Source organism: Meles meles, chromosome 3, assembly GCF_922984935.1.
Source record: "Meles meles chromosome 3, mMelMel3.1 paternal haplotype, whole genome shotgun sequence".
NCBI lineage: Eukaryota > Metazoa > Chordata > Mammalia > Carnivora > Mustelidae > Meles > Meles meles.
Window position 1 is genome coordinate 118,451,570 of NC_060068.1, and position 20,875 is coordinate 118,472,444.

A 20,875-nucleotide genomic window follows, 5' to 3' on the forward strand; every position below is an offset into this window, starting at 1 on the left:
AAAAATTACTCCTGGTCATGATAGAAACCCACCTTCAATTGCCTTAAGGAAAAAGAGTATTGACTCATAACTAGAAAGTCCTGACAATAGTGGTTTCAGGCCTGATTGGATCCAGCTGCTCATCAGAAATCAGTCACTTCTCAACTCTCAGCTGTTTTCTTCTGTGATGACTTAATTTTCGTGCAGATTGTCTTTACGTGCTGGCAAAGATGGCTACCCACAGCCCCAGACTTATTCTGATTGCCCACGGCTTCATCCAGGGAGGGGGATCCGTCTCCAGGACTATAGGTGGAAGAATGGGAGAGAGATATTACCCATGGGAAAACAGTAAGAGAAAAGCTGATGAGTAGGGCGGCCATCAGGTGTCCTCCTGGGCAGGTGACTGGCCTTCAAACAGTGTCCTCTGGAAGGAAGTGTCCTGAGAGAATGGCGAGGGGCCCTTTGGAGTCAGAGCATGCCGGTGTGCTAACAAAGATGCAGAAACACAATGGTCAGTTATCTCCATTGCTACTGGTTGTGTAAGCTCTCCAAGATTCTGCCTCTGAGTTTCCACTGTGAAATCGGGCCTTTCTGAGTTGTCTTGAGGGCTAAATGAAATATCAAATATAGGGGCTCAGGAAAAGTCATCCTATTCTCTTCAGTCTTTAGTCAAATAGTGAGGTCCTGGGACTGATCTACTTTGCCCAGGGAGGAGGAAAAAAAAAAATCACGTTCTCCACCTAGTGGCCACAAGGGTCATTGCGCTGTAGCAATGACCCATTTACAGAACTGTCTAAGGTTTCTTCTGAGTTTTGGAGACCCTGGACAGATGAAGCAGCATTTATGGAGGACAGCGAGTCTTGGACAGGGATGCACCTTGAATGTGGACCTGGCACAGGACAGAGTAGGTGAGGTTATTAGGTGAACAGATGGCCAGCAGGAGAAATTGTTTTTTCCTATTCTATTTGACACTAATGACAGCTAAACAGAAGGAAGGTCTGGTTAGGGATGGGAACAGCTCATCTGGTAGGGGCTGCTGTGAGGGAAGTGCTTTCTTTGTTACCTGCTTTGGGAAGAACCTCTAACTGCCCATCACTACCTCTTCAGCACTCGGGTTCAAACTATGACTTCTTACAACTTCTACCTGACGACAGCAAGGTTTCAGGTCACATGAAGTTGGTGGCAGGGCTCATACCAACACCCAGGGACCCTGAATCCCAGACCAGTATCCCTAATGACATGTTTCATGGCTGCTATATGGCTGAATACACAGCTGGGTGTCTGCACTAAGAGGTTATTACATCCCAACTTGCTTGTCATCCAGCTCTGGGTTAAGAGCTTTATATGCATGATTCCATTGTCTTCTCCTCAGATGTCTTTGGCTGCAGAACCTGAGGTGCCCTGAGGTGCCTGGGATAAGCTGAGGTTCCTTAGCAGTGAAAGGTGACTTCTGGCTGGAGCCCAGGGAAGAACAACCTCTGGTTAGCATGCCCCGCCCCCCGCCCCAATCAGATTGAATGAGGTTTCTGGCATTTCATAAATCATGGACACTTAATACAGGACTCTATGCCAGATGCCATCTGCTTCTAGCCTCAGATTCCCAGGGAGACCCAGAGCTTACTTCAGGCCAATAATATAAGGAACATTTACATAGTCCTCATTTTCATAGTATCTATCATAGGTCAGGTACCATAATTGTTTCATATGTATCTATTCTTTTAATTCCCCAAATAACCCTAAAAGGTAGATACTAATGTTTCACCCTTAGGTACAGGGCAGCTCAGCAGGATCACACAACTCTGCAGAGCTAAGATCTGAACCCTGGCTGCCTGATTCCAGCCCGAGTTTTTGCTGCTACTCTAGACTGCCTCGTTAGGGCTGATTCCTCTCCCTTCGTGAGACCTTCCTTCACCACCAGAGCCATTGGCTCTGTTGGAGCCTGCTGGATTGGGTATTGTGGGTCCTGGACACTGACATGAGAGATCATCCCAGGCTAGAGAAATTCAAATCTGATCTCAGGGATGCTCAGAGTAAGAGGGGCCCTGATATGAAGTCAGTATGAACCCTGGGTTCAAATTCCCACATGCCACAACAATGTCCAAAATTAGAAAGACTGACAATATCAAGTGTTGGTAAGTTGTAAGTTGGTAGAACCACAGTGGAAAACCATTTGGTAGTATCTCGACAAGCTAAACACACACCTATCCTATGATACAACAATGCTACTCCTGGGTATATGTGTGCACATGCACACCAAATGACACATACAAAAATTTTCACAAGAGCTTTATTCATAATAGTTCAAAATGGAAATAACCCAATTGCAGTGTATTCATGTAACAGACTACTACTACACAGCATGAAAAAAATGAACTTCTGACACACATAAAAACATGGATGAATCTCACAGACATAATATTGAGCAAAAGAGGATGTGATTCCATTTTATAAAATTCAAGAGCAAGCAAAACTAGCCTATGGTGATAGAGGTCAAAGCAGTGTTTACTTCTAGGTGATAATAACTAGGGAACAAGGGAACCTTCTGGGGATCTGGCAATGTTCTGTATCTTGATCTGGATGGTGATTACTCAGATGTGGACACGTATGTCAGGATTATCAAACTGTACTTGAAAAATTAGAGCACATTACGAAATGTAGCTCAGCAAGTTAGGGAAAAAGTGGTATTTCAAATACAGACATTTTTTGGGTCTGGATTACAGCAGTTATTTTTTGCCCACCTCCAACCATTCTTCTCCCTTGGTCTGGAAGAAGCCCCACACTTTCTCCTTTTCTCTTCGAGTCAAAGTGTTTTAGGTGGAGCTCACTCTACCCCAGGCCCCAAATCAGGGCACCCTTTCCCCTAGTTGTAGTGATTGGTTTAGGAATTGGAACAGGGCCAAGCTGGCTAATGAATCAATTCAGGATTTTTTTCTTGGAACTAGTAAGAAAAGATGTTCTTTCTAGACTGTAGTTGCCTATCTATCAGGATAAAAGCCTAGAGCTGCCAGTGGCCATCTTGCTACCTCCTTGGAGGGAGTTCACCTGAGAAAGAGGCCACACAGAGGAAAGAAGAGTGAGATTAAATTCTTCTTGATGACATTGTGTCAGAACCCGGATCTAGCCATCCCTGTACCGAAATTTTTCGTTAGGTGAATCGGTAAATTTTCCTTTTTTGCTAATCATTTTGATTTCAGATTTTTACAGTTATAACTGGAGTCTAATACACTGGGAATCTTGAGTAAAATTATGAGAAGTATTGGGGGGGCTTGGAATATAAAATAACCACTGAGCCTTGGCCAATCTGTTTTATGGTTGTTTGCTCTACGAGACCATAGGTCTGCCAGAAGGTGGGTGGGGCAGGCCCAGGGGTCCTGTGGGAAGGATTCTGGTCCTTGTTTGGAAAGGGTTCCAGACTAGGAATCTAGAGAATTGGATTCCACTCTCCATTTTGTTGCTTCTTAGTGGCAGGACCTTGGGCAAAATACTGTATCTCTTCGAGAGTCTTTTCTATAAAATGGGATATGATTACCTAGCTCAAAAGGCTGTTATGCAGATCAAATGCAAGTTTCCCAACTTCTCTAGCTTTTTCATACCCTTAGGTGAGTTAGTGCCTGCATTCTGGGCATTCTCACTATACCCTGTATGATCCTCTCACCATTGCCATAGTGATCTTTATTGTGTATGAGCTCCCCAATAGCAAGAAAATGTTCATCCCTGTGCCCTCTTGCCGACAGGGCTGGGCACATGGCTAGCAGTGACTCCTAAACCTAGACTAAGAGGTCTTATGGGCCAAGGCTAATGATCTGGCAGCCCACCCACCCTTCTGCCCTTCATTTCTTTGCCTGATCGATAAGGCTGATTCTGACATCCTGTATAAAGTAAGGATTCCAGGGAAACTTCTGGGACAGTCCGGGACTTTGGATGCTGAGAGCTGAGAACCCATCATGGGGACTGCATAGGGCCCTTCCCAGCTGGTCAAGAGCAGGTGTGCAACAAGAGTTTGCTGGGTGAAGAATGGGGGCTGAGGTTGCATGTGCACCCTTCTCAGATCTGGCTGTTGGAGACAAACGCTCGACGAAGGCTCCTGAGGCCATCACATGCACTCCTTCCCTAGCTCATTTCTGGGTCATAGAAAAGCTTCCTGCAAGAATCTCTAGGTTTATAAGTTGATGGAACAAACCCAGTGCTGAGGAAGAGATGTGTAGGGAAAGGCCATCTTTCCTTATACACACTAATTCATTCATACATTCATTATTCAATGAACACTTCATGACACACCACTCCATATTAGAGAAGTAGAGATGAAAGAGGCTAGGTCTTAGCCCTGAAGGTATTAGCCTGGAGAGAACCATACTGGACACAGCCTCCATTTGGGGTTCCCTGTCTGTCTCCTGTCTCTTCTCCATTGAACAGCCAGAACGATCCTCTCAAACAAAGTAGAATCTCAGCTTAACCCCCCTAAAGAGCTCCATAAAGCCCTCAGTGACGGGGAGGTAGATGAATGGATGAGATCGTATTAAGTTTAGGGCACCTGGGAAGGCTTCAACAAGGTTGCCAAGCAATTTAGATGTTTATCTCTGTCTCACTTCTTAAAGTCAGTATTTAGAGCCCTGGGAATCCGAGAGGGGTGAGGGTAAGTGGTCAAGACACGTGTATTAGATCCAACGGCAATATGGCACCAAATCCCGGGCCTGTTAAGTTGCAGTCTGGCTCATGGGAGAAATTCTTTATTTAGATGCTTCAGTGACCAAGAGACAGAGCATACGCACACACACACACACCCATACACAATAAGTAAAGGCATTTCACAGGCAAAGGGATAGGCAATAGGGGGAAGAGGCCACGAGAGCAGCTAGGGGCTTCTCTGACTCAATGAAGAGGGGCCTATGATGGTGACACTCCTTGGAAGTCCTGCTTGAAAGCTACAAGTGAAGTCCCAGGGTATAAAACACAACAGAGTTGGAGAAATCTAAGCTTGGAGCCCGGGGAACATCTTTTTCCTCATTGCAGAAACCTGTACCAGCTCTCCTTTTCTTTCCTGGGGGTCCTATCCTGTTCCCTGGCACCCAGGAATCTCCTGGTGGATGATGGGAGAGGGCTAGCACCACAGCAACCTGGGCAGGTGGTCTGCTGCATAAGGAGAAGGAGAGGGCTAGAGAGCCAAGGAGCAGCAATGAACCTCTGAGCTGGCTGGCATGAGGCAGTTTGCCTTTAAGGGCACAGAACCATCAAGGGAACTTGCATGTGGGAACTTCCCCACATGTCCCTGGATCAGAGCACCTCTCTGACAGAGGAGGGGAAAGGACCCCCTTAGAGATTTCCATGATCCCACAGGATACTGAGGCTTCCTCCCACTCTAGCTTTTCTCCAGCTGCTGCAGATCCTTAGCACCATTCAGGAACTGCAGAGAAGGAGCAGGAAGGATAGCACTGCTCTGCCAGGACTGTATCACTGCTCTAGGAGGAAACTTCACAGTGGGCAGAAAACTGTCTAACTGGCTGGCATCTGGTCCCAGGCTCAGGAAAGCCTATACTTTTTGGGGAAAGGGGGAGTCATATTAGCTCCAAGCTTCCATGGGACGGCCATTTCCATCTACCCTTTCCCCCCTAGGCCAAGGTCTGGTATGAAAGCTCCAGGTTTCACTGGATCTGCCTAGAGCCCAGGGAGAGCTCAGTTCTTTAGCTACAGAGACTGGTTCAAAACTGACCTGCAGAGAAAGACAGGCCTGGGACTCATGACATATGGCCCAAAGATGCTGGGGAAGGGGAAAGGCCATCCTCCAAACTACTACCCTGTGAGGCCCCAAGTCCTCTCAAGATCTACCTCCTTCTCTCGTCCTGACCTATAGGGTCCATTCCAAAGGGGTAGAGCAGGGGTGGATTTGCCTGGACCAATCAGAGGCTATCTGCTGCCTCAGGCCTATGTGTTTTCCAGGTATAAGAAACAAGGAAGAGGGAGCCAAGGGCTGACCATGGTCACGGGAAGCTGGCTCATGGCTGGTTCAACCGTGGGTGCTGGACAGAAACATCTCTAGTCTTCCAACGTGGCTGAGTCTTTCAGAATGGGTTGCCTTTGCACTGGAATCTGGCCCAGGGGGGATGCCATTGTTTTTGGTGACCTGCAATTTGAGAAGGAATAAATGTACAGGGTCAGTTTGTGGTAGTTTATCCAGGTAGTTTATTCTAAGGATAATACAGCTCTTCCAGGGCCTTGGAGTAATTAGGAGGGCAGCTCTCCTTTACTGAGGGCCACTGCAACCTAGGCACAATGCTTGGTGCTTTGCTGCCAGCATCTTATTTTATCCTCATGGCAATTTGACAAGGAATGAGATAGTACCTCCATTTTATTTATGAGGAAACTGAAGTTCAGAAAGTGTAAGTCACCTGCCCCCAGTAAGCTTTTTAGTGTTGTTTTGTTGTTATTTTTAACTCTCCCCCCCGCCCCGCCCCCACCAGTAAGCTTTTTGAAAGTGTGCTTGATTCAGGATGGCAGCCCATGTCTTTCCACTATACCAAGCCATTTATTCTGTCTACAGGGCCCTATACAACCTGGATAGTATAGACTGACCATTCTCCCCCTCACACTGAGTCACAAGTGGCTCTCATGTCCCTCTCTATCCCACTCTCTGGGCTCTAGCAACACCTGATATTGTTTTATTTATTTATGCATTTGTTTAGGATCTGCTTCTACCACTAGATGCGGATCCAAAAGATCAGGAAACATTACTGGTCTTGGTTCTTACTGTAGCCCTAGTGTTTCAAACAGGGCATGGCACATAATAGGTACTCAGTAAATATTTGTTGAATGAATGAAAGCTTATCTCTAATAGCTCCCTTTTTTGGTACTAGTACTACACATATATTATCATCTCTAACTTTCATGTCATCCTATCAGGTGAGGATAATGAGCTCCATTTGGAACGTCAGAGCAAAATGAATACACTTTGGAATCAAAACATTTGAATTCTGGGTCTAATTCCAAGTAACTATGCAATCCTGGGCGAGTCACTTAACCTACCTGCTTTAGGTTTCCTTGAGTTGGAAAAGGGGGGTTTGTGTGGCTTTAATTCAGAGCTGCTATTGTGAATTAAATGAGATTACATTAGATGTTCAACAAATCATATCTATAATCTTACAGAAAAGGAAGTGGAGGTTCAGAGAGGTTTACTGACTCACCCAAAGTCACACAGCTGGCAGTATAGGAAGAAAATAGTAAACACTATCATTTTCAAGATGGGGCAGCCCCAGGGCAGGGCTCTGGTTGGTTCTAGGTGGTGTACTGAAACTGCCATCAGTAAAGCTGTAAGGGAGGTATGCTAAAATGGGAGTGAGCCCCAGGCTGGATTACAGGGGCTTGTGTCAAACCTAAAAGAAGCCTCAAGAGTCCTCCCAATATAAAAATATATATTAAACACATATAAATAAGAAGATCTGCTGCAATGTGGGAGAGGAAACTTCAGGCAGAGAGGACCAAGGACATTTTGACTCTAATAGCCTGGGTTTCTACCACCTTTAATTCATTCAGCTCTGTGAGCAATACAGGACCTACCACCAAAGTCAAAGAAATCATTTAGGAGACTTGCTTGACTGAAACTCAATTTCCTCATTGGTAAAATGGGGGCATTTCCATCTCAGATGGTTACCTTGTAGCACACTGACCCTACTACCCAGGTCCCTTCTGAGAGGAAGGGATGGAACCACGTGAACCCTCCCCTGGCCAGGCCTTAGTTGCCTCATATCACATGGTGCCACAGCCTCCTTGTAAGCATGATGCCCTGGAGGAGTATGCTGTGAGCCAGGCAAGCCTCAGTATGAATTACAGGCTCTGCCTCACACTGTCACTTGGAATGGTGGTTGCCTATCTGTAACAATAATCCCTTCTTCCTAGGGCTGTTGTGAGGATTATCTGAGAGAATTTGCTTGGCATATGTCCTGTAAAAGAATAGGGGCTCAAAGAATGTTAGTAATTTTCAAGGTTATTATAACAGATGACTGATTCTGTTTACTTCAAAGCACTTATCACAGTTTGTAACTATTGGTTGTTTACTTGTTTATTGTTTGTCCCCCCACCATCACAATGAAAGGTCATGAGAGCAGGGACTGGGTCTGTCTTGGCTACCACTCAGAGGGTGTTCAATAAATATTTGATCAAGGAATGAAGAAACCTGGTCACATTAGGTAATAACCTGTAGAGGGAGCTCTTGCCATAGAATTGATGGCAATCAAGACTAGGTTCTTTACGCCACTGGTGGAAAACAAAAAAAAGCTTCCCTAGTCAGACTACTGAAGGGCAGGAAATCTAAGTACTTTTAGAAGACCACCAAGAAACTATGTTTCTCTGTGAAAACCTTCAGCCCAGCAGGTCCAAAGGCTGCAGAGAAGGTGATGGGAGAAAAACTTACAGTGGAGACACTTCTTTCTGTTAACTGGTTGATCTGCTGACTGAGAAAAGGCTGCCAGGATACCAGTTTAGAAAAGGAATACTTGGCTTTGTTTTCATTTAGAAGCCCTGAGTTCTTGTTGCAGACCCTTGAATTTCAAAGGATGAATACTCACTGGTTCTTGTGTTTGAAGCCGCTGACATGAGCTTGATACTGTTCTATGGAGTTCAGCACTATCTTACATGTCTTGCAGGGATAGCCCTTCCCAGCTGAAACACACACAAAAATCAAGATGTTTAGTTATCCAATAAAAAGGGACCTGGGGACTGCTGCTTTTGACAGTAAATGCCCTTCTGAGGATGGATGGTGGAGTGAGGTTAGGTGGTTGGCCCTGATGAGAATCCCAGAGGCCTCAATGCTCAGGGGCACAGGCTGTGTGTCTATGTGCTTCCTGGGGTTGGGAACTTCCTCATCCCCTGCAGCATCCCCAGAACTGAACCTGGTCCAGACTAGCTGTCTGTTGAGTAAATAAAAAACTAACAAAGAGGTGACATTTGGTGTAACTGTCTTTTCTACCTTGACTGTGTGCTAAGTGGCCTCATTAAGAATGTTCTTCACTGTGAGATCTCTGGGAAACTGCCCATCTCCTTGGGCTTGCAATAACAGTAATTAATGGGAATACCTGCTATGAAAATTAATCTGTCTTTCTACCTTGGGGCTAACAGACACCTTGTCTTGCTACCAGCTCTGATCCATTGCCAAAGTGGTCTTTGTCCACATGGTCTAGTAGAGAGCATGGTCAGGAGCAAAGATATGGAGCAGGACTTCTGGCTCTGCCTTCCTGTGATGTTGGTGAAATCCCTTCTCCTCCCTTCCTTCCTTTCTTTTTTAACTTTTTAAAAAAGGTTATAGTTATTTATTTATTAGAGAGAGAGACAGTAAGAGAGAGCATAAGAATGGAGAAGGTCAGAGGGAAAAGCAGACTCCCCGTGGAGCTGGGAGCCCGATGCGGGACTTGATCCCGAGATTCCGGGATCATGACCTGAGCCAAAGGCAGTTGCTTAACCAACTGAGCCACCCAGGCGCCCTCCCTTCCACTTTCTGATCCTCAGCTTTTCTCAACTATAAGCCTGATAACCACAATACTTATAATAAAAAGCAATATTATTAACTAAGTATCTAATACAGGCCATGCACACTGTATTACTTTGTTTGGCCCTCGTAATGATCCTGTGAGAATCATTATCATTATTTTATAGATGAGGAAAATAAGGCACAATCACATGTCTAAGAACACAGAGTTAGGAAGTGGCAAACTCACTTGGCTGGCCACAAAGGCTGTACTTATTCTAGCAAGCCAAATGTTAGCTATACAAGGCAGCTGTACACATAACTTCAAGAGCCCTCTGGTTCTGACACTTTTCCAATCATCAGCCATCCTAAACTTTCACAACTCCGGAGTGAGATCACCTAGGCTCAAATCCCAGCTCTACCATTTCTTACCTGTAGGACCACAGGCCAGTTACTTAACCTCTCTGAGATTTGGTTTCCTCATTTGTAAAAGTGGGGCTTCTCTGAGAATCAGGTTCCTTACCTATAAAATGAGGTTAATATTAGTATCAACCTCATAAGGTTATTGTAATGATTTAAGTAAAAGCATTTGACACAGAGTAAGTGCTCAATAAGTGTGCATTTTCATCACTAGCATTATTTTACTCTTATGGGTTCAATGGGTCAGTCTGGTAAAGAGGTGGAGAGTATCTTTAAACCAGCCTTCCACAGCAACTGTAGCTACTGTGAACACCAATAATCACCTCTACTCCAAAAATCCAGCCAATGGTCCTGGCTACATTTGTTTCCTTTGTATCTTCAAGTATTTCCTGGAAGATACATCCCTTGAAAGAATTTAAGGGAAAAATGATTGCAATCAGAATTCAGGTCCTTTTTAGACATTAGTGGACAGCATTTGCAGAAGGCTTAATTTTAGACCCTCAGCTCTTCTCTCTAAACTCTCTAGGGGGTTGCATTCATTCCCCTGACTTTAATTACCATCTAAAACATATGAAACTACCAATATTTAATAGCTACTGACCTACCATATGGCAGTATCTCTAAACCAAACCTCTCCTTTGAGGTCTAGATCTATATATCCGACTACCTACTTGGATATCTCATGGGCATCTTAAACTTAAGCTGATGAAACCTGGCTATCCACCTACTAGCTTAAGACTAAATCTGGTCACCATTCTTGACTATTCCCTTTCCTTCACCTCCCACTTTTTTTTGGTAAAGATTTTCTTTTTATGTAATCTGTTACATTAACATGGGGCTTGAACTCACAACTCCAAGATCAAGGGCTGCATGATTACTGACTAAGCCAGCCAGGTGCCCCTCACCTCCCACATGTGATGGCCAAATCCTGGTAATTCTACTTCCAAAGTAGCTCTTGAATCCATTTACTTCTGTCTACCTTCTCCACTGCTACCTTAGTTCAAGCTCCCATCTTCTCTTGTATGAATTACTACAATATCCTCATTGCTGGGGTCTTCTCACTCCCTTTCCTCTCTGTTCCAAAACATCCTCCACTTTGTAAGCAGAATGATCTAAAAATGCTTAAACTGTCAGTGGCTTCCCAATGCTCTTAGGATAAAGGCCCAAATCCTTAACAAAACCAACAATACCATGACTGGATGCTTGCTCATCTTCTGCCCAGGATCGTTTTGCCCAACTCTATTCTCCGTATGCTCTGGGAAGCCTTCCTTGATCTTTGCTCCCCCATCTTAAGTCAACCCTTTTGTTTCCTTTTGTTTCTTTCTTTAAAGATTTGTCAATTTATTTAAGAGAGAGAGAGTGCACACATGTGCACGAGCGGGGGGGGGGGGGGCGGGCAGAAGGAGAGGGAGGGAGAGAATCCCAAGCAGATTCCCCACAGAGTCAGACATGGCACTTGATCCTAGGACCCTGAGATCCTGACCTGACCCCAAATTAAGGGCCAGGCACTCAACCAACTGAGCCACCCAGGTGCCCCCTACTTTTTAAAGGAAGATTTATTTATTTGAGAGAAAGAGAGAGTGAGAGAGCAGGGTAGAGAAGCAGAGAGAATCTTTTTTTTTTTTTTAAGATTTTATTTATTTACTTGACAGACGGAGATCACAAGTAGGCCGAGAAGCAGGCAGAGAGAGAGGAAGAAGCAGGCTCCCTGCTGAGCAGAGAGCCCGATGCGGGGCTCGATCCCAAAACCCTGGGATCATGACCCGAGCCGAAGGCAGAAGCTTTAACCCACCGAGCCACCCAGGTGCCCCGAGAAGCAGAGAGAATCTTAAGCAGAATGCACGATGAGCAAAGAGCCCAACGTGGGGCTTGATCTCATAGCACCTGAGATCATGACCTCAGCTGAAACCAAGAGTCAGATGCTTAACCAACTGTTCCATCCAGGTGCCCCATTTTCTTTTCTTTTTTTAAAATAGTTTATTTTATTTATTTATTTATTTACTTTTAAGATTTTATTTATTTGACAGCGAGAGATCACAAGTAGGCAGAGAGGCAGGCAGAGAGAGAGGTGGGGGGAAGCAGGCTCCCTGATGAGCAGAGAGCCTGACATGGGATTCGATCCCAGGACCCCGAGATCATGACCTGAGCCGAAGGCAGCGGCTTAACCCACTGAGCCACTCAGGCGCCCCTAAAACAGTTTATTTTTAAGTAATCTCTATACTCGACATGGGGCTCGAACTTACAACCCTGAAATCAAGAGTTGCACCCTCGGGACACCTGGGTGCCTCAGTCAGTTAAATGTCTGCCTTTGGCTCAGGTCATGATTGCAAGGTCCTGGGATCCAGTCCCACATCTTCAACTACTCCTCTCCCTCTGCCTGCCATTCCCCAGCTTGTGCTCTCTTTCTCTCCCTCTCTGTCAAATAAAATCTTCTTTAAAAAAAAAAAAGTTGGGTAATTAAGTTTTGGCAGAGGCCAGAAGGGAAAAGTCAAGCTTCTAATCAACCTAAAACCTTTGCTAAGGTGGAGTCCCTGTCAGCTAAATTCACTGCTTTGCATATCCTAGACCAGCATCCCACCTCTGTGTAGAAGGGGTAGGTTTGGTGCCTCTACTGACATCCTGCAGTTGGAAAGCCTCCTGCCAAGTATACTCAGAGCTGGAGGCAGGAGAAAGGATTGTAAGTCTTGGAACCAGACCGAACCACAGACAGAGACATATACTGACTGTCACTTAATAACATCAGACCATGCCCCCCTTCGGCAACCTCTCTGGTCACAAACCCAGAGCCTGACAGGACACATGACCCCTGCCCTCAACTTGGGCCCCCTGGGGATCCCGCCTCAGCACCGGCAGATCCAGCCTGCCATGCCCCTAGGCCCTAACCCTACCTCTAGGATGGCTTTTCAGGCTTCCGTCCCCAGAGGCCTGGCCCCCAAGCCCTCCAGACTGAGGACCCCTGAGCAACACTCCAGCACTCCGCCTGACACCCAGGAGGAAAGTGCACCATTTGAAGCTGCGCAGAACCCTCAGAGCGGGAGAAACCTGCGTGCCCCCACGAGGCCACCCCCACCTTCGGTGGCCCCTGGTCACAAACCTGGAGCCTGACATGCCACCTGACCCGTGCCTTCAACTCAGTACCACTGCTCCCAACCCCGGGGATCCCGCTACAGCGTCGGCATATCCAGCTTGCCATGCCGCTAGGCCCTAACCCTACCTCTCTAGGTTGAATTTTCAGGCTTCCATTCCCAGGGCCTGGTCCCCAAGACCTCCAGATTGGGCACCCCTGAGCCACATTCCAGGACTCCGCCTGCCACCCAAGAGGAAACCGCGCTGTTTGGAGCTGTGCAGAACCCTCAGAGCCAGAGAAACCTGCATGCCCCCCTGAGGCCACTCCACTGTCAGTGACCCCTTGGTCACAAACCTGGAGCCCGACGCGCTGCCTGACCCTGGCCCTCAACTCGGACCCCCGGGGATCCTGCCTCAGCACTGGCAGATCAGGCCTGCCATGCCACTAGGTCCTAACCCTATGTCTAGGTTGGGTTTTCAGGCTTCTGTCCCCAGAGCCCTGGCCCCGAACTCCTCTAGATTTGGGACAACTGAGGCACACCCCAGGACTCTGCCTGCCACCCAGGAGGAAAGTGCACCCTTTGGAGCTACGCAGACCCTCACAGTGGGAGAAACCTGCATGCCCTTGGGCGCCCTGCCCTGCCCCACAAACCTGGAGGCTAAGACTCAGCCTGACCCCCTCCCTCAACTCTGCCCCGGAGATCACCTCAGGGTGAATTAGGGGAGCCGCCTTGACCAGCCCATGGTCCTGGACGGTCGCACCATGCACCTAGCGAGAACACGCTCTCAACACCGGGCGCTCATGGCTCGAATGGCCGCACAATGCTGGCCAATTCTAAGGAGATTTCTGCCCAAATCAATATTGATTTGGACACAAACCTTGAGAGAATTGGCCAGAAAACTCCGGTGAACTCGCTTCCGGCGGCAGGGGCCTTTGAAGGAGCCACCTAGGCCTGGCCCGCGGTCCCAAAGGGTAGCGGCCCCAACACTGTGAGAAAGCACGCTAAATGCCAGGCGCAGGTGCGGCCTGAATGGCCTCAGAATGCCAGCCATCCCCGCCCTCTACTCAGCGCCCTGTGGAGCCCGCATCAACGCTGGTAGATCGGGCCTGCCATACCACTAGGCCCTAACCCTAACCGAGGTTGGCATTTCAGGCTCTCGTTCCCAGAGGCCTGGCCCCCAAGCCCTCCATAATAGGGACCACTGAGCCACACTCCAGGACTCTGCCTGCCACCCAGGAGTAAACCGCACGGTTTGGAGCTGCACATAACCCTCAGAGTGGGAGAAACCCGCATGCCCCCCTGAGCCCACCCCACTTTCGGTGGCCCTCCTGGCCACAAACCCGGAGACTGACATGTGGTCTGACACCCGCCCTCTACTTGAACCCCCTGGGGATCCTGCCACACACAGCTCTGGCAGATCGGGCCTGTCATGCCCCAGGCCCTAACATTACCTCTAGGTTGGCTTTTCAGGCTTCCGTCCCCAGAGTCCTGGCCCCAAAGGCCTCCAGACTGGGGACCCCTGAGCCATATCCCTGTGTTCCGCCTGCCACCCAGGAGGAAACTGCACCATTTGAAGCTGGGAAAACCCTCGGAGAGGGAGAAAATTGTATGCCTCCCTGAGGCCACTCCTACCTTCAATGCCCCCCAGGCCACACACCGGGAGCCTGAGGGTCTCCCCACCCCGACCCTGGAAGCTTGACTCAGCAGGCGCCCTCAGGGGAGCCTCAAGGGCCCGGCCTGTGTTCCCGGATGGTGCAATATGCACCTAGTGAGAAAGCGCTCCCAACACCGGGTGCCTGCACAGCCCGAAAGACTGCACAATGTCGGCCAATTCTCACAAGCTTGCTTTCTTTCTTTCTTTCTTTTTTAAAAGATTTTATTTATTTGTGTGACAGAGAGGGAGAGCAGCGAGAGCAGAAACACAAGCGTTGGCGGGGGTGGGAGTTGGGGGGGTGCGAGAGGGAGAAACAGGCTTCCTGCTGAGCAGGGAGCCCAATGCAGGGCTCCATCCCAGGACCCTGGGATCATGACCTGAGCTGAAGGCAGACACTTAATGACTGAGTCACCCAGGTGCCCCTTTCACAAGCTTTCTGCCCAGCTCGATATCGATTTGGGCAGAAAGCTCGTGAGAATTGGACAGAAACCCCCAGCGAACTCGCTTCTGGTAGCAGAGGGCCTTCAGGGAAGCCACCTGGGCCTGGCCTGTGGTCCCGAGTTGTCGTAGCCCCAGCCCTGTGAAAAAAGCACTCTAAATGCCAGGCCCACGTGCGTGTGGCTGAGTCACTTCAGAATGCTGGCCACCCCTGCCCTCTTCTCAGCTCCCTGTGGAACCCGCCTGCCATGCCCCGAGGCCCTAACCCTAACCCTAGGTTGGCTTTTCAGGCTTCCCTCCACAGAGGCCTCGCCCCTAAGCCCTCCAGATTGGGGACCACTGAGCCACACCCCAGGACTCTGCCTGCCACCCAGGAGGAAACCATGCCATTTGGATCTGCATAGACCCCTCAGAGCGGGAGAAAGCTGCATGCCCCACTGAGGCTACCCCCACCTTTGTTGGCCCCCTGGCCACAATCCTGGAGTTGTATGACTTTAGGCAAGTCACTCTGAGTCTCTGTGTGAAATAGGAAAATCATTCCTACATTTAGGAATGCTGAGGGAGTTATATTATAATATACATGTTCACATCAAAGGGGGTGTGATAGCCCTGTCCTGGGTCTAGGTTTTCATGAAAAATTCTGGTTGATCTGTCAAGCAATCAGATGCCTTAAGCAAGAAAATAGGACCTAGGATAAAAATTCTAGGATTAAGTATGGTAATTAGCCTTAGACAAATGGAGGAGTAGATACAGGAAGGAGGCTTTGGCTTAAGATAAAAGAATAGAATGGATAGAAGTTAGGATAAGCAGCCTAAAACACAGCAGTGTTTTGGGCAGTAAAACTCTCTGGCAGTAGCCAGAGATAATTAGGAAATGACCAGGGCAGTACCAAATAAAGGAGGGCCAGGAGCTGGAGCAAAGAAGGGTCAGCTGCAAGAGAACCCTGGGTCATTCCGGCTGGATATTGTGTTGTTTCTATCAGGCTCGGGCCAAAATAGGAGGGTGTCATAGAAGAATGGTTCTGAGGCTTGGTTCTGAAGTTTCCAGATTCCTCAGCATATGGCGCTGATCCTGTTAAAGGGGAAGGCACTGCTTGTATGTGGGAACACTAGGTAAATACCCAATTTTGAAGAGGTTTGTAATGCAGGATCCTTCAGTGGCATTGGAAGAACAGTCCTTAGCACCCTGCTGAAGCCACTGTTTCATGCCCATCTTGTCAGTACTGCTCAGTAACGCCCTGTGTCAAATGGCTGCTTTGTGTTTGGGCGTTGTTAGAGAGGCATGATCTCTCCCCTTGTTCATATATGTGGAACATCTACAGCAACTGGGTGTTCTCCTTTCCAGGACTGTGGCAAGAGCACAGATGACTCTGAGCAGCAGGTTCCCTGAGGCCAAGTTGTTTATACTTGGATGCCACGGGGGCCTCAAGTGTTGACTGTCTGGTGCTGCACCTCCGTGGTCTGGGTGGAAAACCTGAGGACCCATATGAATGCTCATGTAGGCTCCATGAGACAGGGACTGTGTCAGTCTTGGTCACTACTATACCTCAATAAAGGAACACAGTAGGTGCTCAATAAATATTTACTGACAGAATGAAAGATAAAAAATAATAACCCTCTCCTCCCCCACTCTTATTATAAGCCAGAAGCATATTGTGATGGGGTCTTAACTCTTCACAAATGCTTACTCCTCTGATGCTGACTGGCATCTTGAAGTCAGGGAAAAACTAATGTTCTCTGAGAGTGGTGTCCTTTACCACACTGTCCCAGGGATATAGGAAGGCCTGAGCTGCTGAGAGATGAGGGGCCCTGAAGATACTCTAAAGCCTGACAGAGGCTACTGAGGTCTTCACACAGGAAAGTGGATGACAGGGAGCATAAATCAGAGGTTGCAAACTGGTGGCCCTGGCCCAAATTTGGCTTGCAGACAGGTTTAACTCACACAATATTTAACATTTTTTAAAAATTTGGTAGCACATTTAAAACTGAGGGGAATTCTTTTTTTTTAAGATTTTATTTTAGGTAATCTCTATACCCAACGTGGGGTTTGAACTCACAACCCCAAGACCAAGAGTCATATATGGTCTACTGACTGAGCCAGCCCAGCACCCCTAAAAATGAGAGGAATTCTTAAAGAAATCTGACTTTCTAGATTCTTTTGAAAAACTGAAGAATGGTAGTTACCTAGCTGGAGCTGCATAGGAGAGGCACATACGCTTCAGCTGATCAAATCCCCTCTTGGCTCTTTCACTTATTTAAATTTCCTGTCTGGTTTCTGTAGGTATTTGAGTTTGCAACGCCTGCTGTAGGAGATGTAAGGAAGAAAAGGGCAGAGTCTTGGTAGTCTGGGGAATTCCAGTGGTCAGGCCCTGATCCAGCTCTGGGTGTGAGCAGGGCCCTCTTACCTGATGAATCAGTGACAGCAGGGTCTGCCAGCCGCCCATAGTGTGCCATGAGTTTGAGCTTGGTTTCCTGTTTCCTGTGTTTCTTGCCCACATAATGTTGTTGAGCCATGACAGGGTCGTTGAAAGTCGCATGGCAGAGGCTGCAGAACTTGTCTGGATCTATCATCTCTCTATTCTGGTGCAAGGCTAAGGTGGAGGCCACAAGGAAAGGGTTTGTAAGGCATTTTGACAGAGTTGCGGTGAGAGAGTTCAAACAGAAACAATGAAAAGACCCAGAAGGTGCCAAGCTTTCTAGTATGCTGGATGGAAAGAAAGGCTGGGTCACTAATCACACTTGCAGATGTGGCACTGCCTGTGTGAATCAAACAGGGAATGCCTTCTCTAACTGGGAAAACTGGGAAGATTTGGGGGAGCCAAAGACCAGCTACTTTGTCAGCAGTTTTCACTACTTTAGGTATATGAATACTAATTTTCTCATATTCTGAGGAGGCTTCTGCTATCAAATTGCCAAATTACAACAGCTCAGAAATGTACATGTTTACAGTCTTTTTATCCCTCAGAATTTCCGAGAATTTCACAGCAAGTGGGACAAGAAACTTGGGTGTTTTATTCCCATCCTCAAAGTGCCCTTGTTACAGAGCTGGGAGCCAATGCACAGATGCAACAACTGAGGGCCTGAGGACCTGGAGAGTCATTTAGAAAAGGCAAATGTACTAGGGAGGCCTTTTGGATTACACTGTCTTCTAGGCGGAGCACGGGAGGGAGGGGATGGTATTAACATTTAGTTACGTGCTTTGTACGTATTATTCCTCCTTTGGTCCTCAGAACTACCCCATGGGATAGATATCATTTTGCCACATTATAGAGAAAAACCAAAGCTCAGATGGGTAAAGTGACTTGTCCAAGATCACCCTCCTAGTGAGTGAACTTGTCTGTGTGACCCTAAAGACTATGCTATCTTTGCTATGCCAGGCTGCCAGAATGTAGTAGGGTAAGCTAAGGGCTACAGTTCATGCTTTCACCTTCAGAAAACCTCCTTGGCTTTGGTCAACGAATTCAATTAATCAGAATCTGTTACAGGCATATGTATAAGCCTCCTATGGGTCAAAAACGTCCTGATACTGATCGCGGGCCAAACTACTGCTTTATGAAGTGGATGCCAAGACTCACTAATGAGTCCATGTAGCTAGAATGATGTCAACCTAGTAACCACTACTTTAAAAATGTGGCCTAGAACCCCCATCAATGGTGGAAGAGAAGCAGGGCTTAGCAACACTCAGATAGATGGCTCAGATGATTGGCTCATCCCTGGACCACTTCAATGGGGGAAGTTTTGAGGATTTTTAGAAAGCCAGAGGAAACTTGCTGGTTTTTCTCACAATGGTTAGCATAGAAATCTCAATTTCACTGACCACTGACTTTCCCTGTCCATTGTTTCACAAGTCACTTGAAAAGTAATGCACATGTTGTAGAACATTTAATATATGAGAAAATATTCAATATGTGGTGTTATGTTAAAAAAAAAAAAGCAGGTTATACAGCAATCTATTATGTCCTCAATTTTGTAAAATATACAAATGAAAAAACATACTGGTAATGCATGGAAAAAAGGCCAAAGGCATAGAGTAAAAGGGTGCTTTTCAGTGTTTTCCAACTTTTCTATAATGAATGTAGATTCTTCACATCAGAAAGGAGAGACAATAATGGTCGTTAAAACATAAAAAGGTCATTCTTTAAAAGATACTGAAGAGGAGCATCAGAGGTAAATGGTTAAGTAAAGTTGGAGGAACCACTTCATGGACATCCAAAAATAACAACTATGAGAGTCTTAGGAAACAGGTGGAAATATGGAAAGAGTATTCTACAGGGATGTTTCGTGTACTGTTACTTACAAAGATCAAAAAAGGGGAAGAGAAAAATGTTTAACATTAGAGGAATGGTTAAATGTGGTATGATAGGCTATTATATGATCATTAAAATGTTTATGAAAAAGTTTTTAATAACATGGGGAAATACAAATGTTATATTAAACAGAAAATGTATAAAATTACACACATAATATGATCTTATCATTGTTAAAAGATATATGCCCAATCTTTGTGTGTACTGGTATTTTGAAATGTCACCAATATATTAATAGTGTTTCTTTTTCGGTGGCAGGATTTGGGGGATATTTTACTTTCTTCTTTGTACTTTTTGCATTGTTCGAGCTAGAATTACTCATAGTGAGTATGCATAGTATTTTTATAAACACAGTAAGGTTATTTAAAGTATTCTATGTTTATATGCACATATATATGAATTTAATCTGGATATACATAAAACAACTATACACACAGATAAACACACATACACATAATAAAAGATTATAGGAGAAACAGTACTCCAAAATGTTAACAGTGGTTATCTCTGAATGGCAAAATTATAGGTACGTTTTCTTTTCATAGATCTATATTTTCCATATTTTCTACAACATGCTTCTATTACTTTTACATTAGAAAAATGTTTAATTTCAAAAACAGAGTTCTACACTCACATAATTGAAATGTGCTTAAGCTACAAAATTCAGGGAAAAGTAAAGCAGGATACAAATGGTAGATGCACTTTGATTACAACTATATAAAAACTTATCTGTATGTGACAAAGGCTGAAAATGAATATGGAAAATAACCTTTTTATATGGAATCTTTGGAACCTGGCATATTCCAGGGAATTTTCCCATTTACAGAAACGATCAATCCATATAAAGATAAATGACCTTATAAATTTCTGTTCTTAAGGTAGTTTCCCTTGGCCTAACATTTTAATCTCTTTGGTACCATTCATGGTACCAACACCAACTTTCTTTTTTCTTTTTTTAGTTTATGTACTTTTTTTTTTTTAAAGCAATCTCTACACATAATGTGGGGCTTGAACTCATGACCCCAAGATCAAGAGTCACATGCTGCACTGACTGCGCCAGCCAGGCACCCCCAACACCAGTTTTAAACAAAAGCAATTAGTACTGGTATAGCTTGATGAACAAACCATAAGTGAGGCCAGTGACAGGCTCCAGGTGGTGCATGCCTGACCAACTACATTTCATAAGGGGATTCCACTTGCTTGCTATCTTGATAATGGTGATAATACTAACAGCAGCAGGCGTCATTTACTGAACATCTATTATATCCTAGGTTTCTTACATACATTTCATCCTCACAACCCATAAAGTAGATAGTATTATTAACATTTTATAGGTGAGGAAACTCAGGTACAAATAGATGGTAAATAACAGCACCAGGATTTAATCCTGCATGTCTATGACCTCAAAGTCCATATTCTGTTGTTTCATAGCATGAACTAGAATTGGGTATGTTAAGAGGGTATAATTATGAGTGATTTTTCACTTTATCTTCAAAGTCTTCCAAAACATTGTTGTCTTGTTTTCATAATAGAGTATTATAAAAAGGAATAATAACTAT

The 20,875-nt window shown here is 45.9% G+C and overlaps 1 protein-coding gene across 3 annotated transcripts in view; it reads right to left on the minus strand.

Moving 5' to 3' along the window:
* Positions 1 to 2,252: 2,252 nt before the first annotated feature.
* ZNF346 (zinc finger protein 346) overlaps positions 2,253 to 20,875 on the minus strand; it is a 35,527-nt gene continuing 16,904 nt past the window's right edge. For 2 of the 3 annotated variants that reach the window (XM_046001110.1, XM_046001109.1), the window contains 3 exons: positions 17,415 to 17,600; positions 8,535 to 8,628; positions 2,253 to 6,097 (listed from right to left, as the gene is read on the minus strand). In XM_046001110.1, the coding sequence (XP_045857066.1) occupies positions 6,010 to 6,097; positions 8,535 to 8,628; positions 17,415 to 17,600 (368 nt within the window). In that variant the 3' untranslated portion in view covers positions 2,253 to 6,009. The remainder of the gene's footprint in view (positions 6,098 to 8,534; positions 8,629 to 17,414; positions 17,601 to 20,875) is intronic. The other variant, XM_046001111.1, reaches the window with a different exon arrangement.